The sequence below is a fragment of the Ixodes scapularis genome, unplaced genomic scaffold, assembly GCF_016920785.2.
Source record: "Ixodes scapularis isolate PalLabHiFi unplaced genomic scaffold, ASM1692078v2 PGA_scaffold10__122_contigs__length_95168666, whole genome shotgun sequence".
Lineage (NCBI taxonomy): Eukaryota > Metazoa > Arthropoda > Arachnida > Ixodida > Ixodidae > Ixodes > Ixodes scapularis.
Window position 1 is genome coordinate 71,588,179 of NW_024609836.1, and position 15,157 is coordinate 71,603,335.

A 15,157-nucleotide genomic window follows, 5' to 3' on the forward strand; every position below is an offset into this window, starting at 1 on the left:
TGCGTTTCTGTGTCACCAGGGAACGTTCCAGTTCAAACGCATGCCATTTGGCGTAGCCGGAGGCCCAGCCACATTTCAGGCCTTAATGGACAAAGTGCTTGATGGAGTGAAACACAGGTACTGCATGGCGTTCCTAGACGATGTCTTGGTCTTTTCAGAGTCGTTTGAAGACCATGTGGTGCACTTACGAGATGTACTACACAGGATCACAGAAGCGGGACTCACCGTCAACCCCAGCAAAGTGCAGCTCTGCAAGCAGTCACTTAAATTCCTAGGCCATGTCATCTCTCCGGGTAAATGCCAGCCAGATCCAGAAAAGGTTCGAGCAGTTGAAGAGTACCCCACCCCAACATCAGTCAAACAGCTGCAGGCGTTCTTGGGACTGGTGGGATACTACCGCACATTCATCCCACGATTTTCCGACATCGCAAAACCTCTCACGACACTGCTGAAGAAGAGCACACCTTGGAGGTGGGACCAGCCACAGCAGGGAGCTTTCAAATCCCTAAAGTCTTGGCTTACAGAGGAGGCAGTGGTGGCCTTGCCCGACCTCAACCGCCCCTTCATCATTGAGACAGATGCCAGTGGCATTGGCATCGCCGCAGTCCTCCTGCAGGAGAATGAGGGACACCTCAGGCCAGTTTCCTTTATAAGCCGAACATTGACGGAAGCAGAGAGCAACTACACCGTACAGGAGTGGGAATGTCTGGCAGTTGTATGGGCGCTGGACAAGTTTCGCCCATACATAGAGTTTGCCCACTTCGAAGTACACTGCGACCATGCATCACTCTCATGGATGTTCCACACGGAGCAAACCTCCAGCAGGGTGAAGAGATGGGTGCTCCGTCTTCAAGGCTTTAAGTGCACCGTCAAGCACAGGCGGGGCAAAGCTAACATCCCTGCTGATGCCCTAAGCCGTTGCCCAGTGTCTGCTCCAGAGCCTCCTTCACCGTCTACTGCCGAAGACTGGTTTCCGATCGACGTGAGTGAACCCATTCCTTCAATTCGATTTGAGGAGGTTGCCGCCTCAGAGTCTGTGGACATATCGCTGCTGAGGGATGGCAAAGGGTTGGCTGCTGAACAAAGAAAGGATGAGCTTCTGAGAACAGTAATTGACTTCATGGAAAACAACTCTTTACCCAGTGATATTAGGGAGTCACGTAGAGTGCAAGACCTGGCAGCAGATAGCGAGATTGACGACACGGGTCTCCTGCTGTACGTGGGCCAGGGCAACAAGGTTCCGTGGCTACCCCTCCAACTGAGATCACTGGTGTTACAGGTGGAGCACGACCATCCGCTTAGTGCCCATGCAGGGTACTTTAAGACGCTCCGACGGACGGAGAGGAGATTCCACTGGCTTGGAATGAGGGCAGATGTCTCTCGTTACGTCCGTGCCTGCAAGACATGCCAGGCCTTCAAGCCACGACGACAAAAACCAAAGGGCCTAATGGATAGTTCTTGGGCTACTGGCCCCATGGAGCACTTGAGTGTAGACCTCATCGGACCACTTCCTGCCACAGCAAAACAGAACAAGTACATCTTAGTCATCCTGGACAAATTCACGAAGTTCATCGAGCTCTGTCCTCTCCGAGCACCAACATCTAGAGCCATCGTGGAGCGTATGGTAGATATCTTCTGCCGACATGGGGTGCCCCAGAGTATCTCCAGTGATAACGGCCAGCCGTTTGTAAGTGGATTATGGAAGGGAGTGCTCAAGCACTGGGGCATTGCAGAGCGCCATACGGTACCGTACAGACCAGCAGGCCAGACAGTCGAGCGGCACAATGCCACAGTCAAGCAGAGTATTGCAGCCTACTGTGACACCCACCGCGACTGGGACAGGCGCCTCCCAGAGGTGGCGTTTGCCATGAGGACGTCCGAGAGTGTGGTGACCGGTTACACGCCTGCCTTCCTCTGCTACGGCCGAGAACTTCGAACCCCGTGGGAGTTTCGCCCACAGGAGCACTCCAAGACCCAGCCCTCTACTTCCCATGTCTACAGTGCAGAGCTGAGCCAACACCTCAAAGACGCCCTCGACTTTGCGAGACACCACCAACGCAAGGCGCAGGAGACACAGCGACAACACTACAACCGGAGGCGACAACAGTGTGGGTTTGCTGTGGGCGACTTGGTTCTCCGAGACTCACACACGCTGAGCAACGCCAGTCGAGGAATCACTGCCAAACTTGCCCCTCGACGCTCTGGACCCTTTGCCATTGCGGCCCGGGTAGGAGAAAACGTGTACAGGCTGAAGGACCCTACTACGGGCCGACGGTGTGGACTGGCCAATGTCGACCAGTTGGTGCGCTATTACGACTCGTAGGTATTATGCACAGATTAAGGAGGGGGGATCTGTTAGGAGAGGCATGCAGTTGCATGCCTCACCACAAGATGGCGCCACGGCGCATCGTGAGGACGCCTTCCGCGGGACTCTAGAGATGGCGCACGGGATGCGGTGGCTCTGGGGGAGAGCGGGGAGAAAACGGACAGACGGAGGATGGCGAGCGGAGCGCGCGGTGCAGCGCGAGTGCTCCGGAATAAAGCAGTTCCGGTTATGAGCGTGCCTTTGTTCTGAACCCGAAAGCGGAGCTACGGAGCTAGCGTGGAAGCTTGCTGGGCCCTGACAATGTAAAGCATGCAAGCCCATAGGGCCCATGATTCGTCAAGTGGCGTTATGACATCACGTCACGCCGTGACCTCCTGACGTCGTCTGATGTCGCTCGCACACAGCATGTGCCCAGTTCATTTGCAACGCATTCTCCCCTTGCCGCTCATGATCCAGCTTGTGTAATTTTTATTTTGGCTCGGCAAAGCGGAGGCTTTTTTGGAGAAAAACGGAGGGCGACCTTCACCTTCAATGATTTGGCTCAAAGGAGGTATCTTCGATTAGTGTTGTGGCATGTTGGATCATCTCGGTACAAGTTAGGGTGTGTGGTAGTGCACTAATAAGAACCGTGGGGTGTTGATGAAATAGTTTCTTGGCTTTGTTGACATAGTCTCTTGGCTTTGTTCTCACGAGCATGCACCTCACCGTTTTACGTGCGTTAAATGGCAAGACTGATCAGCGTCGCCGACTGCACGTCTTTCAGCATCTTGCGAGAAGTGCGGCGCTAGTCCGCAGCGACGCCAAGACGCCTGCGTGACTTTATGCCCCAGGACCCCTGTTCTAAGTCTTTTAGAGGCTCTAGTCTGCATGTATCAGTCTGGTTGTTCGATATCTCTCGTGCCTGTTGCAGAACGACATCAAGATGGCGAAACTGCTGCTCAACGGGAGCTATGACCCGGAGAAGGACACGGACCCGTACGGGGACGTGCGGCGCAGCAACTTCAAGAAGACCAGCGCAGTGGACCTGACCCACCAGGACATCTATGGCTGGACGGCGCTGCACCATGTGGTGGCGCCACTGCCAGACTGCACCTACACCTGCCCCGCGATGCTGCACCTGCTGGCGCACGTGGGGGCGCCCCTGGATACCCCCGACCTCAACGGCGTCACCCCGCTGCATCTGGCAGCCGCCAGGGGTGTGGCCAGCCTCACCCTCGCCCTCCAGGTGGGTTGCAGTCGGCGGCCTGTTTCCAGGTGGTCTGTAATATGTGTCCAGGCAGCCTATAGTCCTATCCGTGCAGTTCGTGACCAGGCAGTCTGCAGTTTATATCTAGACAAGGAGTAGCCCTCCCCAGGCTGTGTATAGTCTGTCTTCAGGTGGTTTATAGTTTGTATCCAGGCAGTCTATAGTCCTATCCAGGCAGTTTGTATCTAGGCATTGTTCATATCCAGGCAAGGACTAGCCCATTTTTAAGCAGTGACTCTCCAATCTCTAGGCTGTGCATCTTCCATCCCTAGGTGGTTTATTGGCAATTTTCATTACGTGTTTTTTAACCTCCTTTCACGTCTTCGTCTTTAGACCACCAGGCTTTTTGAATATCTGATTCGCTCGAGAAGGCAAACGTGCCGTCACAACTTTCTGTTCTAGTTGCTAGGTGCCATCGATTTTGCTCTAGTCCGTATCTAGGGGGTCTGCAGTTCATATAGAGGACGTGACTAACCCATCTCCAGGCAGTCTGTACTCCATATCCAGGCAGTCTGTACTCCATATCTAGGCAGTTTATAATCCTATCCAGACGGTCTATAGTTCTATCCAGGCAGTCTGTATCCAGACAGTCCGCAGTCTGTATCCAGACAGTGACTAGCTAATCTCCAGTCAGTGACTAGCCCATTGTTAGGCTGTGCATAGTTCCATCTCCAGGTGGTCAATAGTCCATACCCGGGCGTCCTGTAGTTTGTATTGCGGCAGTCTGTGGTTCTCGCTCGAGCACAGTGTGTGAACCGGCTCTAGTGCTCTGGAGCTTAGTGAATGTTGATGAACACCGATTTTACCTCCGCAAACCGTGGCCGACTTCAATGTGGAGACGCCGTCTGTCCACTGCGAAGAGTTGGTGCCTGCTACAGCCGCGGCTGACGTTGCCGCGTGCACCGCCCCCTCCGCAGGCCCTACTGAAGCTTCCCCACGACCAGCTGCCCAAGGTTGCCCTGCACAGCCTGCCCCTGGCCCAGGACTCCCTGGACCCTGCCCCTGGGGTGCCCAACTTCAGGGAAGACTGCAGTGCCTTCCTGGAGGCACAGGGTGCCCCGCCCCCGAGGGAGCCCCTGCTCGACCCGGACCCCTTCGCACAGATGGAGGACAGGTGAGCGAGAGCCACTCTGTAGACCCTCCTACCGTCTGCCAGAACGAGCAGTCTCTTAGCTCCCTGGAGACTTCTGGTCGCCCCGTTTCGGCAGGCTTTCCGGGACGACGGAGCTCTACAGAGTTGTAGATTTAGGGAGGTCCTTACGTTGTGCTATTCAACGTAGAAGAGGGAATCGGTCGTCTTATGGGAGTAATAAAAAACTGAACAAATCTCTCGCTGGCCAGTCCTTTAGCAAAGCACTTGGAGAACTGGCCATATTTCACGAATGTTACAAGAGGCGGTGCTATGGTGGCGATCGTTTGTCCTCATTTGACTGGAAGTTACGTAAATCGCCCACAGCGCCTCCTTTCGGTGCTTTTAAAAAAAAAAAGGGTCTATTCACTCATGCCTTTTGCCAGGCCTTCTACGACCGACGGCCCGACACGCCAGCTCTCGCGAGGTCATTCGTCGCCGCTAGCGGGAAATCTTTCGACATGTGGTCGGTTTAGGACGCAGGACGCACTAGTCAAGGACTTTTTCCAGGCTCGTCCTCTTTTACCTTAGCCCCCCGGACTCCTCGTCTTAAATAAAGCATATACATACGTATGCGAAAGAGAAGGAAACTTTTGTTTGTTGGCTCATCGGCATTCCAAACGTCTGTCCTGCAGCGAGGTGGTACTAGACAAGGCCCAGAACGTGCCGTACGACGTCCTGCTCACCACGGTGGACCTGGGCTACGGGCAGCACGGACTGTACAGTTTCTACAAAATGCAGGTGAGGCTTTGTCTGGCCGCACGCTTCGGCCTGGATTGCGCGTTACGCATTGAGATGAGCACAGTCATGGGTGACTTGCTGCCTTTGTTATTTTAGTTGAGCAAACATTCGGAATGTCGAATATGGCTAAATGTTTGTAGTTGCCTACGAGTAATTTTCGTCTGTCTCTAAAGGGGAAATACCGTATAAAGCAGAATATAGGGCAAATACGACACGAGAGCGCGCGCTTGACCGTTGCTCGTGTCGGGCGTCGCCGGAAGCGGGTGGGGGGCCGCTTCTGCTCTTCTCGGCGCCGAGGAACATGGCGGCGCCTGAGGCATCTATATCGTCGGCAGTCGCAACCTCGGCAGTTGCGAAACGTGGCCGTCCGTGCCGGTACACCGCAGACGAACTAAGGGAACGGAAGAACGACATTCATGTTTTCGCATTCACAACTCGTACGATGGGTGTCCTCGGAATTTTTTCAAGCAGTTGGCAGTATCGCGGACGGAGGTGTACATCAACCACATCAACAACTACAACTATGTCACATCGACTTCAACTATTACAACGACAACAGGCGTCATTTCCAGTGGTGGGAAAACCAATAACAGCTTTCAGCGTAAAGAAAGGAAGACAAAAGAGGCAAGACAGAGGACCTTAACAGACTCTTCGAGAGTACGTCGTCAGCTGCGAGAGCTTCAAAAACGAGGAAAGAAAAAAAAAATATACAAAAGAAGTGGCTAGGCTAGACACTGCGTTGCATGCCTGAAAGGCTAACACTAAAGTTGGCTTCTGCTGCATTTGTCACAAAACCAAAATTCTGCATATGGCAATTGGTTCGGTGCATCAAAATACAACTGCCTTTATTTTAGAGCGCAGCTCTTAGGCGCCTGTTTTCGGCTTGAGCGGCGTAACCGTAAGGTCACGTGACCCCCCCCCCCCCCCCCCCTCCAGGTCACGTGACCCCTCAGTACCGTTCCCCTCAGTACCCTTCCCTCCTCCTCCTCAACAGCTGCACTCCAATTCGGCGTTACAGGGTGTTGAAAATGGCTTTCATTTTTTAATTGCTTTTCTTTTTGTTTTTTGCAGTTGCTTCAGAGGTCTGAGCTGGTGGTGCTTTTCTCCCGCTGGGGCCGCGTGGGTGACTCCGGCCAGTGGCGCAAGTCTGCCTACGCCTCCCTCACCGAGGCGGCGAGGGAGTTTGCTCGCCTCTTCCGGATGAAGACCGGCAACTCCTGGGAAGACCTGCACAAGTGAGGCTCTCTCGTCTGCTCTTGTGCCCCTCGTCCTCCCTCGGCTCTTGGCCGAAAGACGGGTGGCAGTCGGAAAAGCCTTCCCTTTAATTCAGTCTCCATTCAAACACGAAAGGCTTTTTGAATGCCACACCCTAATCCCAGAAAGTAGTATGTCCGTCCGGGCGTTTACCCGCCAACTTTCGCTGGGAAATTCGTGCCACGTGACCTCGTAGTACCACGTGACCACAACTTAATGCAGTGATGTCACGTGAGCTGGCGTCAAGTTCCCCGCTAAATTGAAAGGGAAATTGCTGTAGGGACACGTAATGTTATGCGACTATTTTAATTGACTAAGAAAAACACGTGATCACGTGATGTAACAATGTTACGGTGTGTCACGTGACAACCGTCGCATTGGCGACAATATCTTGCGAACGTCGCGACATCATCGTGGTGTTCATATAGTAACGTCGTGGCAAATGTTTTGAAATGCTGAGGACGTCGCGCAAACACCGTGACGTAACCACCAAGGCTAAAGGAAAGTGCCTAGAGCTGGCCCCTAAATGCTATGTATTTAAGAAAACGCACCTGCCAGTCCCTTTAGCACTTTAGGCCACGTCTTTATCTCGTCCTTTTCTTCGCTTGACCTCGTTCTACGGGTGTTGTTGCGGCAAAACATGACCCTGGGCCCTCTTTCCTTTACAGCTTCAAGGCCCAGCCACGGAAGTACCGCCCCGTTCAGCTGGAGAAGCGACGGAGTCCCCCACCGAGGGAGCTCCCCATGAACCTGTCCGGCCCCTGCCCATCCAGGCTGCCACCCCCCTTGCAGCGGCTGCTCCGAAACCTGGTGAGACATCGGAGCGACACTTTCTTATTCGGCAGTGTTAAGGCTGTTCTACACATTTACGTACGGGACCGCTTGCAGCTGCTTACAAGCGGCCTCGTGAGCAGTCGTAAACATCGCAAACTCTCGCGAAGGCTTCTGACGAGAGGATAGATGTAGTGACCAACAACACTTCCGGCGTCATTTTTAAATTTTACAACGATAGTTGTTACGGGCTCTTGCCACCCCTGAAAATGACATCCGTTGTTGATGTTGTCATTGTTGTCGAGGTTGTAGTTGGCATAGTAGGGTGCCCAACATTGATGTTGCTAAATTCTTTTTAAAAAAAAATTGCCTTTTGCCCGCTGGAATTTTCACGTGAATGGACTGCTGCACAGAGCTCGTGGGTAGAGAGAGCGCAGCGATTGGGGAAGAGGGTGCATTTCGACGCAAGGTCCAAGAGCACGTTGCCCGGTTCCTTCAGGCGGAGCCCGAGCTACTGGCCCGCGCCCCGCTGTCCCTGGGTTCGGAGGGCCAGGTGGCCCTGGAGCTGCTGAGCCAGGAGTCCCTGAACACTGCCCTGGCCCTCCTGGAGGACATCAGGCAGCTGGTCCAGGAGAAGGCCTCCATCCAGGCCTCGGCCGAGCAGCACCAGCAGGTGGGGACACCGTCTACGTACAGCTCGTGGGAGCCACCATTTTGTTTCGGGGAACTTTGTGGGCACCGTTACTGACGGACGTGGTTCCGAATGATCTTGCCTTCAGTTTTAAAGCGTGGAAGCTTTTTAAGGAAACCCTCTTATCCACAAAATTTGTCTGTCATCCTGTCAGTTCGTTCGTCCGTGCATTTTCTCACAAAATTTAGCGGTGAAATGGATGTCGTGCGACCTGACACCACGTGACCAATACAGGGTGTTCAGAAGTAAAAAAAAACAACCTAACATGATCAAACGTCCGGGTGGAGTATATTGCTTCCGGTTGGCTATTGTTTTTGCTTTATTAGAACACTCCTAAAATGAACTACTATGTCCCCATCCAAAGTGCCACCCCCACCGGCAAGGTAAGAAAAAAGTCTTTACCTGGCCAGACGCGGGGTTCCGGAGAGCCAAGACCGGGGAAGCATCGGAGAAGTCGCCGACACATGTCCTATCTCTTTCGCGGTCACCCGGACGAGTCCCTTTCCCGAAACCGGGAAAACAAGAGGCGAAACCTCCTCGCCTGTCAGCATTGATCCGCAACCGAGCGGGGGAACGGAAATCGGTCCCCCCCGAGAGAAAGTGAGAGGAGGGTCCCCCAAGCCAGGCGGCCCTCCGCCTCACGAACAGGTCTGAGCTCACTGCGAAGGAGGCCGAGTGTTCCGACCCGCGGCCGTTATCACAGCCATCGAGGAAGGGAGACCAGAGGAATCCCCACTTCACAGATTCTGAAGTTCGGCAAAGTCGGTCCATCACTACTTATTACGAAAGCCAAGGTGCAGAAAGCATACGAGGCGAACGGAGACCCGTAGCAGCAGGAGCAGCGTCTACGTTCCGATGCTACTCGCGGCGCCTACGGCCGACGCTGAAAGATGAAAGATTGCTGGCTGCTTTGCGCACGTCGGATTTTCTCTCTCGAGCAAGCCCGTTGAGCCGGTGTACGATTCCCAGAGCTGCAACAGTCTACAGGAATGTGTGAAAATGCGCCACCAAAGATAACTCTTTCGTTAACACTTGTCGATGCGGACATTGCCGCCGTTGCTCCTGCCACGGATGCTGCGATCGTAGAGCTTGCGTGCGGCCAGGGTAAACACGAAGCGACATCATGGGGCACTTCGGGAAACGCAGACGATGCAAAGGCACGAAATATCCTACGGCTGCTTCGAAATGAAGTGGAGTGCAGCAGCGGTGACAATGTTCTTGCGAGGTGAAGCTGCTGCTTGTTGTTCACAACGAAGATTTGTTTGATTAAATGCATGTTCAGTGTTCCTCAGTTTTCCCACCCACCATCAAAAGCTGCTGACGCTGTTTTTTGCTGTCCCGTTGACTTTGTTATAACGAGGGATTACTCTATATGGGATGACACGCCTTCCCCGATACCTTGGGTTAAAAAGAAAGAGCACTTGTTATTCCACGAATTGACAGAAATTCCGAAGGTATCATGGGCACATCTTCATGGCTATTCAAGCCGCCTGGTTCGTATACCTGAGAATGACTTAAAACTTGCACATTTCTAAACGTGTTCAACCTGTTCCCGAATGGAAAGGCATTGGCAATGGGCATCTACCTCCCCAAGCGTCGAAGATACCCGCCGCACTTCCTTGGAGGGGTCGCCGAGCCCGGTTTTGGTTTTAGCAGACAACCTTTCGAAATTTTAGGGGCGAAGCTCCTTAGACGCTAGCCATGTCCGTCCGGCGTGCACCTGCTCGTGAGTTCAGCAGCGAGAACAAGAAAAAAAAAATGAAAAAAACTGCCCGCGTGCCCCTGCTTGTGAGCTCACAAGCAGGAGCTCACGAGCTCCTGCTCACATGTTCAGCAGCGAGAACAAGAAAAAGAAAAAGAAGAAAAAAAATAGGGGGCTCCGAGATGCCATCCCATCTGTCTTCTTAAAAAAGAAAAAGAAAACCACACATTCTTCTACTGACATGGATGAAAACGGCACCATCAGCACTACGTATGACCAAAATCAGTATCATCAGCACCACCAGAGCTTCGCCCCAATCAACATCATTCACCGCGTGGAGATGCGGTCATTTTCATTAGGCTCCCTTCATTGCGATGCGATAATGCACAATTTTCTTATGTTATGGCTCTCTTGCTTTGGTACTCGAGGTTTCTTTCCCAGAGCACCGTGTCACCCTGCATTTATTCGTGTTGTGCGTAATGGCCCGGTCAGCACCTATCGCCGTATGGAGATGGTCGGTTGAGGCGCTGCATAATCGCGTAGGCTCTCTCTATCCTCGCATTCGTCGTGTTATGCCATCTGGGGTTTCAGTTGTGCTGAATATAATGACTGGTTCACTTCTCGAATTGTTGGGGTGAAATCTTGTCTTTGTACTTGTTATGCGTATGCGAAGTGCATGTTTGTCTGCTTTTTTTGCAGGGGTTTCGGTGACGTCAGAACGCCGATCTCTGATTGGCTCTGATGGGCTCTAATTGAAGGATAGTGGGTAGACCTGAAAGGCAAGCAACATTGAGATCTTCCCACTATCCCTCCATCAGAACCCATTGGAGCTCGGCGTTCTGACGTCGCCACAACCCTTGCAAAAGGAGCAAACAAACTTACGGTCCTCATTGGGCAAGATCTGCCAATTTTACTCGACACACTGGCACCATTTATCGGCTTGCCCCGGAACGGTAGACTGAACTTTCGAAATACTCGTTTGATCAAATCGTTACACCACACGTGAGAAATGGTCGCCCATAATATTGTCTCAGATTAATTTAAAGATTGATGCATAAAATAGATCAGAAGTGTTCTTGGACTACTGATAGATGGCACCAGCGTGTCCTCTCATTGTAAACGGTCGCAGGTGGTTTTAACTCTGTCGATTGCACTCTGCCGTAAATCTGTGTACCAGCCTGGTCGACCATGCTGAACCGTGAACCAACCTGTCTTTCATCAGCTGACCTCGTTGTCGTCTGCGTGCAGGAGAGCAAGCTGCCCGAGCTGATGCTGCGCATAGTAGAGAAGAGCGAGGAGTTGTACTGCCTGATCCCCGTGCGGGGCCGGCGCTTTGAGCGGCTGGAGCCCCTGTTCGAGGAGCGAGGGGTCCAGCGCATGGCGGCCCTGGTGCACAGCCTGGTCCACCTCCAGCTGGCCACCCAGCTTCTGCTCGGGGCACAACTCAAGGCCGCCGGTGGGTGCCCCTCTCTCCATTCGTTGATCCCCCCTCTTCGCAGTGTCTCTCGGGGCGGGTTGGGTGGGGTTCTCCAAGGCCGCCACACTTTTTGTCCGGGTATTTTACTGATTGCGTCTCCGGTTCGGGGATGTCGTCCTTTCGCCCGAACTGCGGGTTCGCTAACTGGGTCCTTGTTAACTCCTGGATTCCCGGGAATCCAGTTTGAAACCCCTGGCTTCGGTGTAGAGATGGCCTTCTTGAGCCGGAAACATGATCGCAAAAGAGCCCTGTTGAAATCGTCTGCAGCCCTTAGAAATCTAGGGGTTTCCGGAAGCCTAGAAGTTCCTGGGAACTCCCGGTGAGAATGCTCTTCGAGTTCCCCGAGCTCCGAATTTTTTCTCTTCCACCGCCGCCAAGCGTTTTTCCGATTTAAGCACTAATTTAGAGAATTGGAGCCATTCATTGATGCACGATTGTGTGCCAAACCACACGTTTTCACATTAAATTCCTTGGAACCTAGGGATCCTCCAAGCTTCCAGGGATCCTCCAAGCTTCCAAATTTTCTTCTTTAAATTTAAACACTGGTGTCACTTTCAGCATTTTCTGCATTTGAACTCTGCCACTAATTTTTCTGAAGCGCTTTGGAGATGCTACGATGTTGTAAGCTGTTCTTGAATGGTTCGCACTTGCAGAGTTGCACCCGCTCGACTACGTGTATCGCAGCCTGCGATGCAAGGTGCAGTTGCTGCAGGAACACGTCGCCGAGGCTCAGACGGTGTTGCAGTACGTCCTCAACTCGGGTGAGTCGTCGGTTTGCTGTTCCTTCTTTTGACACATTGAGCATACTTTCTTTTGACACATTGAGCAAAGTTTTTCTGTTGGGCGATGCAGCTTCTTTTATGTCACAAAGCAACAGATAGAGAAACCGGTTTCGCTGAGTGTAAGTGACCAGTGGCTAAACGCCTAAATGCCAGGCCCGTCTTCGTGTTTTTGTCCTTTTCTGCCCTTTGCTCTATTTGTCTAGTACAGTGGTTCTCAAATGGGTGTTTGCGAAGGCATTTTAAGGGTCCACGAAGCCCTGCCTCATCAACTAAACCCGGCAATAAAAGCTTTTTCTAATGCGAAAGCAATAACTGATTTAATGGAGCGAGCTGACGTCATCAGTCTGAAGCGCGAAAACGAGTCCTAGTTTTTGCCACGATCCCAATAGGAGTTATTAGCCTTCGGTTCCATTGGCTAGCACGCGTCGACAGGGCTCCCATTGGCCGCTGCGCCATGGCCTCCGAGATCCCGAAGCACGCGCGTGCTAGTACGCAGCAGACGACAAAAGAAGCGGCCGAGCAGATGACAAAGGGAGCGGACGACCAGATGACCGGACGAGCGGCTTGCACGCTTTCGTATTCACAACACGTAAGAAGTGCTTAGGTGTACCTCAAGTTTTTAGCCATTTGTTTCTTGTTGTGATGCGTACAAACAGCAACATGCTTTTCCGGCAGTAAATCGCAACACAGACCCCTTGCCCCGCCAAAAATATGCATCAAACATCCTGCATAACATAAATAAAAATACTGAATCTCGTAAAAAAAAAAAAAATTTATATATCCTATTGACAGTTTTGATACTAAGTTTTCAAAATGTGTGGGCTCGATGCTACCAGTAACCAAAGTATAGCTGTTCAGAAGGTGAGTGGGGAGGATCGAATTTGACCTTCTCTTCCATCGTTTGTTGTCGCTGCAGCTTCTTCTTTGCCATGTGTGCAGAGCTCGCTACAGCGTTGCTTTTAGGACACTGTGTGCGTGCTGCACCAAAGTGCCACATGTTGACGGCGATGGACGGGGTTGCTGCCATACATGCAGTTGATGCAAGCCTTTGCATCTTAAGCTCTTTTTCTTCCAGCTTCTCCTTCTGTAGGCTGAGATGGGTGTAAAAGCTGGTCACGGTTGATTTCTATTTTGTGAAATTTCACCAAGTTTGGGAGCTTTACCATTATTGTTTGTTATAACTAGGGTTCTGTGTTTCTGTGGATTTGGGGTTTATCTTCTCACAGATTCAGTGTTTTCTAGTGTCAGCCTTCGAGTCAAACAATGATTGGCATTTATGACGGCTTACATTGAAGAAAACAGGACACTGGCATAAAACTCCCCAGCCTCCAGCGAATATGTGATGGATCAGAATGCTTGGCAATTGTTTTAAAATCGATAAGAGAAGGAAACAAGGACCCTTGCAGACGGTTCAATGCGGGCTTTGTTTCTCCTCAACTCAAAATAAAGCTGTAAATAAATATTCCTTTCTGTAAAGCTGGAGTTTTTATTCAGACGCAACTCCAGTTCAGGATTTTCTGATTTTTCCAAATTTTTATAAAAGTGGCCTGGGGATTATTTCTCGGGCTTTATGGGCACACACCGAAAACACAAAGCGGGTCCGCGGAGAGTTCCGGAGAACCCGTCGCGTGACAGACCGCACGGGCGCACGACGTCCCCTGTGCAGCCAAGACGCCGCCGCGGGTGGTGGGCGTGTACCGGGTGACCCGGGAGGGGGAGCCCCAGCGGCTGGCCTCGTGCGAGCTGAGCAACCACTGGCTGCTGTGGCACGCCACCAGGGCCTCCAACCTGCTGGGCATCCTGGCCTCTGGCCTGGAGGTGCAGCCCCTGGCCCAGCACTGGAACGGGGACCCCATGGCCAAGGTGGACACACACTCTGCCCTTCCGTCACGTCCCCCTTATAACGCAGAATCTGTTACAGGGTTGGCTTCTAAGTCTAGAGCGTGACGAAATGCGATGAGAATATAGCGAGGCAACCAGTTGTACTTACAAGAGACTGTGTCTGGAGAATATCAATCGCCATCCTCTCGTTTGGTGACCTGATACTTCATCCCTTGCGCTACTTCTCCCCCCTTCCTTTCTTTTTGGTCTAATGTTCATGTCTAAGTCTCCTCTTTTTTAACTATCAAGGCAGCTTTGCCAAGCATTGTTATCGTGGAGCTCAAGAAACACTGCAGATTTTGTTTGTTCATACTTTATATGTAGGATTAGTGTACATTTAAACTTCTGGCATTCTCTCAATTAGCTTGGATAAGCACAGTTCAGTTTTGTTCTTGTCTTCTTTGGCCTCTGCCCAGTAGTTTTTTCCAAGGACGATTCATGAGTTGTGCGAGGAAACGTAAACAAACAAAAAATGTGTAGAACTTTTGCTTCTACAAACCACAACAATTTTGTCTGATAACTTCTGACCTCGAAGACATTAAGGTATGTCGTATTCATTTTTTGTTTCAAAGCGCGACACTTGCACACGGCTCTACGTCAACCAATGGACTGCGAACGAAGGCTTTTCTCCGACAATGTCCCCCAGTCAAATGGAATCATGTTTGATGACGGTGCGTTCTGTTGTCTGTTTGCAGGGCATTTGCTTGGCAGACCGTTTTGAACAGGGACGTAGCCTTTGCCAGGCCGATTCCCAGGAGCACGGATCCAAGTACATGTTGCTCTGCGAGGTGGGTGGACTTTCATTATTCACAGTAATCGAAGTAAGCGAGTGACTGTCACGTGCGTTCTCGCACGTGCCTGGATGGACCTTCATATTCACAGAACTGAAGTAAGCAAGAGGCTGTCACGTGCGTTCTTGCACGTGCCACAAAGCTATGCAGGGGAGCCCACCTTGTTTGATAGGCTTAGCATTTGTAGGGCCCAATCTTAGCGATTTCAGGTCCTTTTCATGTAGGCTTCATAGTGTTGTCACAGTGTTCACGTGACGTCGTCATCGTGGTATTAGGTTCACCGCGGTGATGTCATCAGCGCAATGGTCACCATGGGACACCACATCATTACCTAGCACTGTGACATCATGGTGTCAGGTGGCATTC

General features: G+C 51.9%; 1 protein-coding gene across 1 annotated transcript in view; it reads left to right on the forward strand.

Moving 5' to 3' along the window:
* The window catches only part of LOC8031767 (poly [ADP-ribose] polymerase tankyrase), a 75,725-nt gene that overhangs the window by 58,273 nt on the left and 2,295 nt on the right, over nt 1–15,157 (forward strand). Inside the window, exons 38-47 of the mRNA XM_042288672.1 lie at nt 3,237–3,551; nt 4,490–4,686; nt 5,337–5,442; nt 6,514–6,677; nt 7,365–7,506; nt 7,967–8,140; nt 11,109–11,316; nt 11,991–12,098; nt 13,786–13,982; nt 14,696–14,788. Of these exons, the coding sequence (XP_042144606.1) occupies nt 3,237–3,551; nt 4,490–4,686; nt 5,337–5,442; nt 6,514–6,677; nt 7,365–7,506; nt 7,967–8,140; nt 11,109–11,316; nt 11,991–12,098; nt 13,786–13,982; nt 14,696–14,788 (1,704 nt within the window). The remainder of the gene's footprint in view (nt 1–3,236; nt 3,552–4,489; nt 4,687–5,336; nt 5,443–6,513; nt 6,678–7,364; nt 7,507–7,966; nt 8,141–11,108; nt 11,317–11,990; nt 12,099–13,785; nt 13,983–14,695; nt 14,789–15,157) is intronic.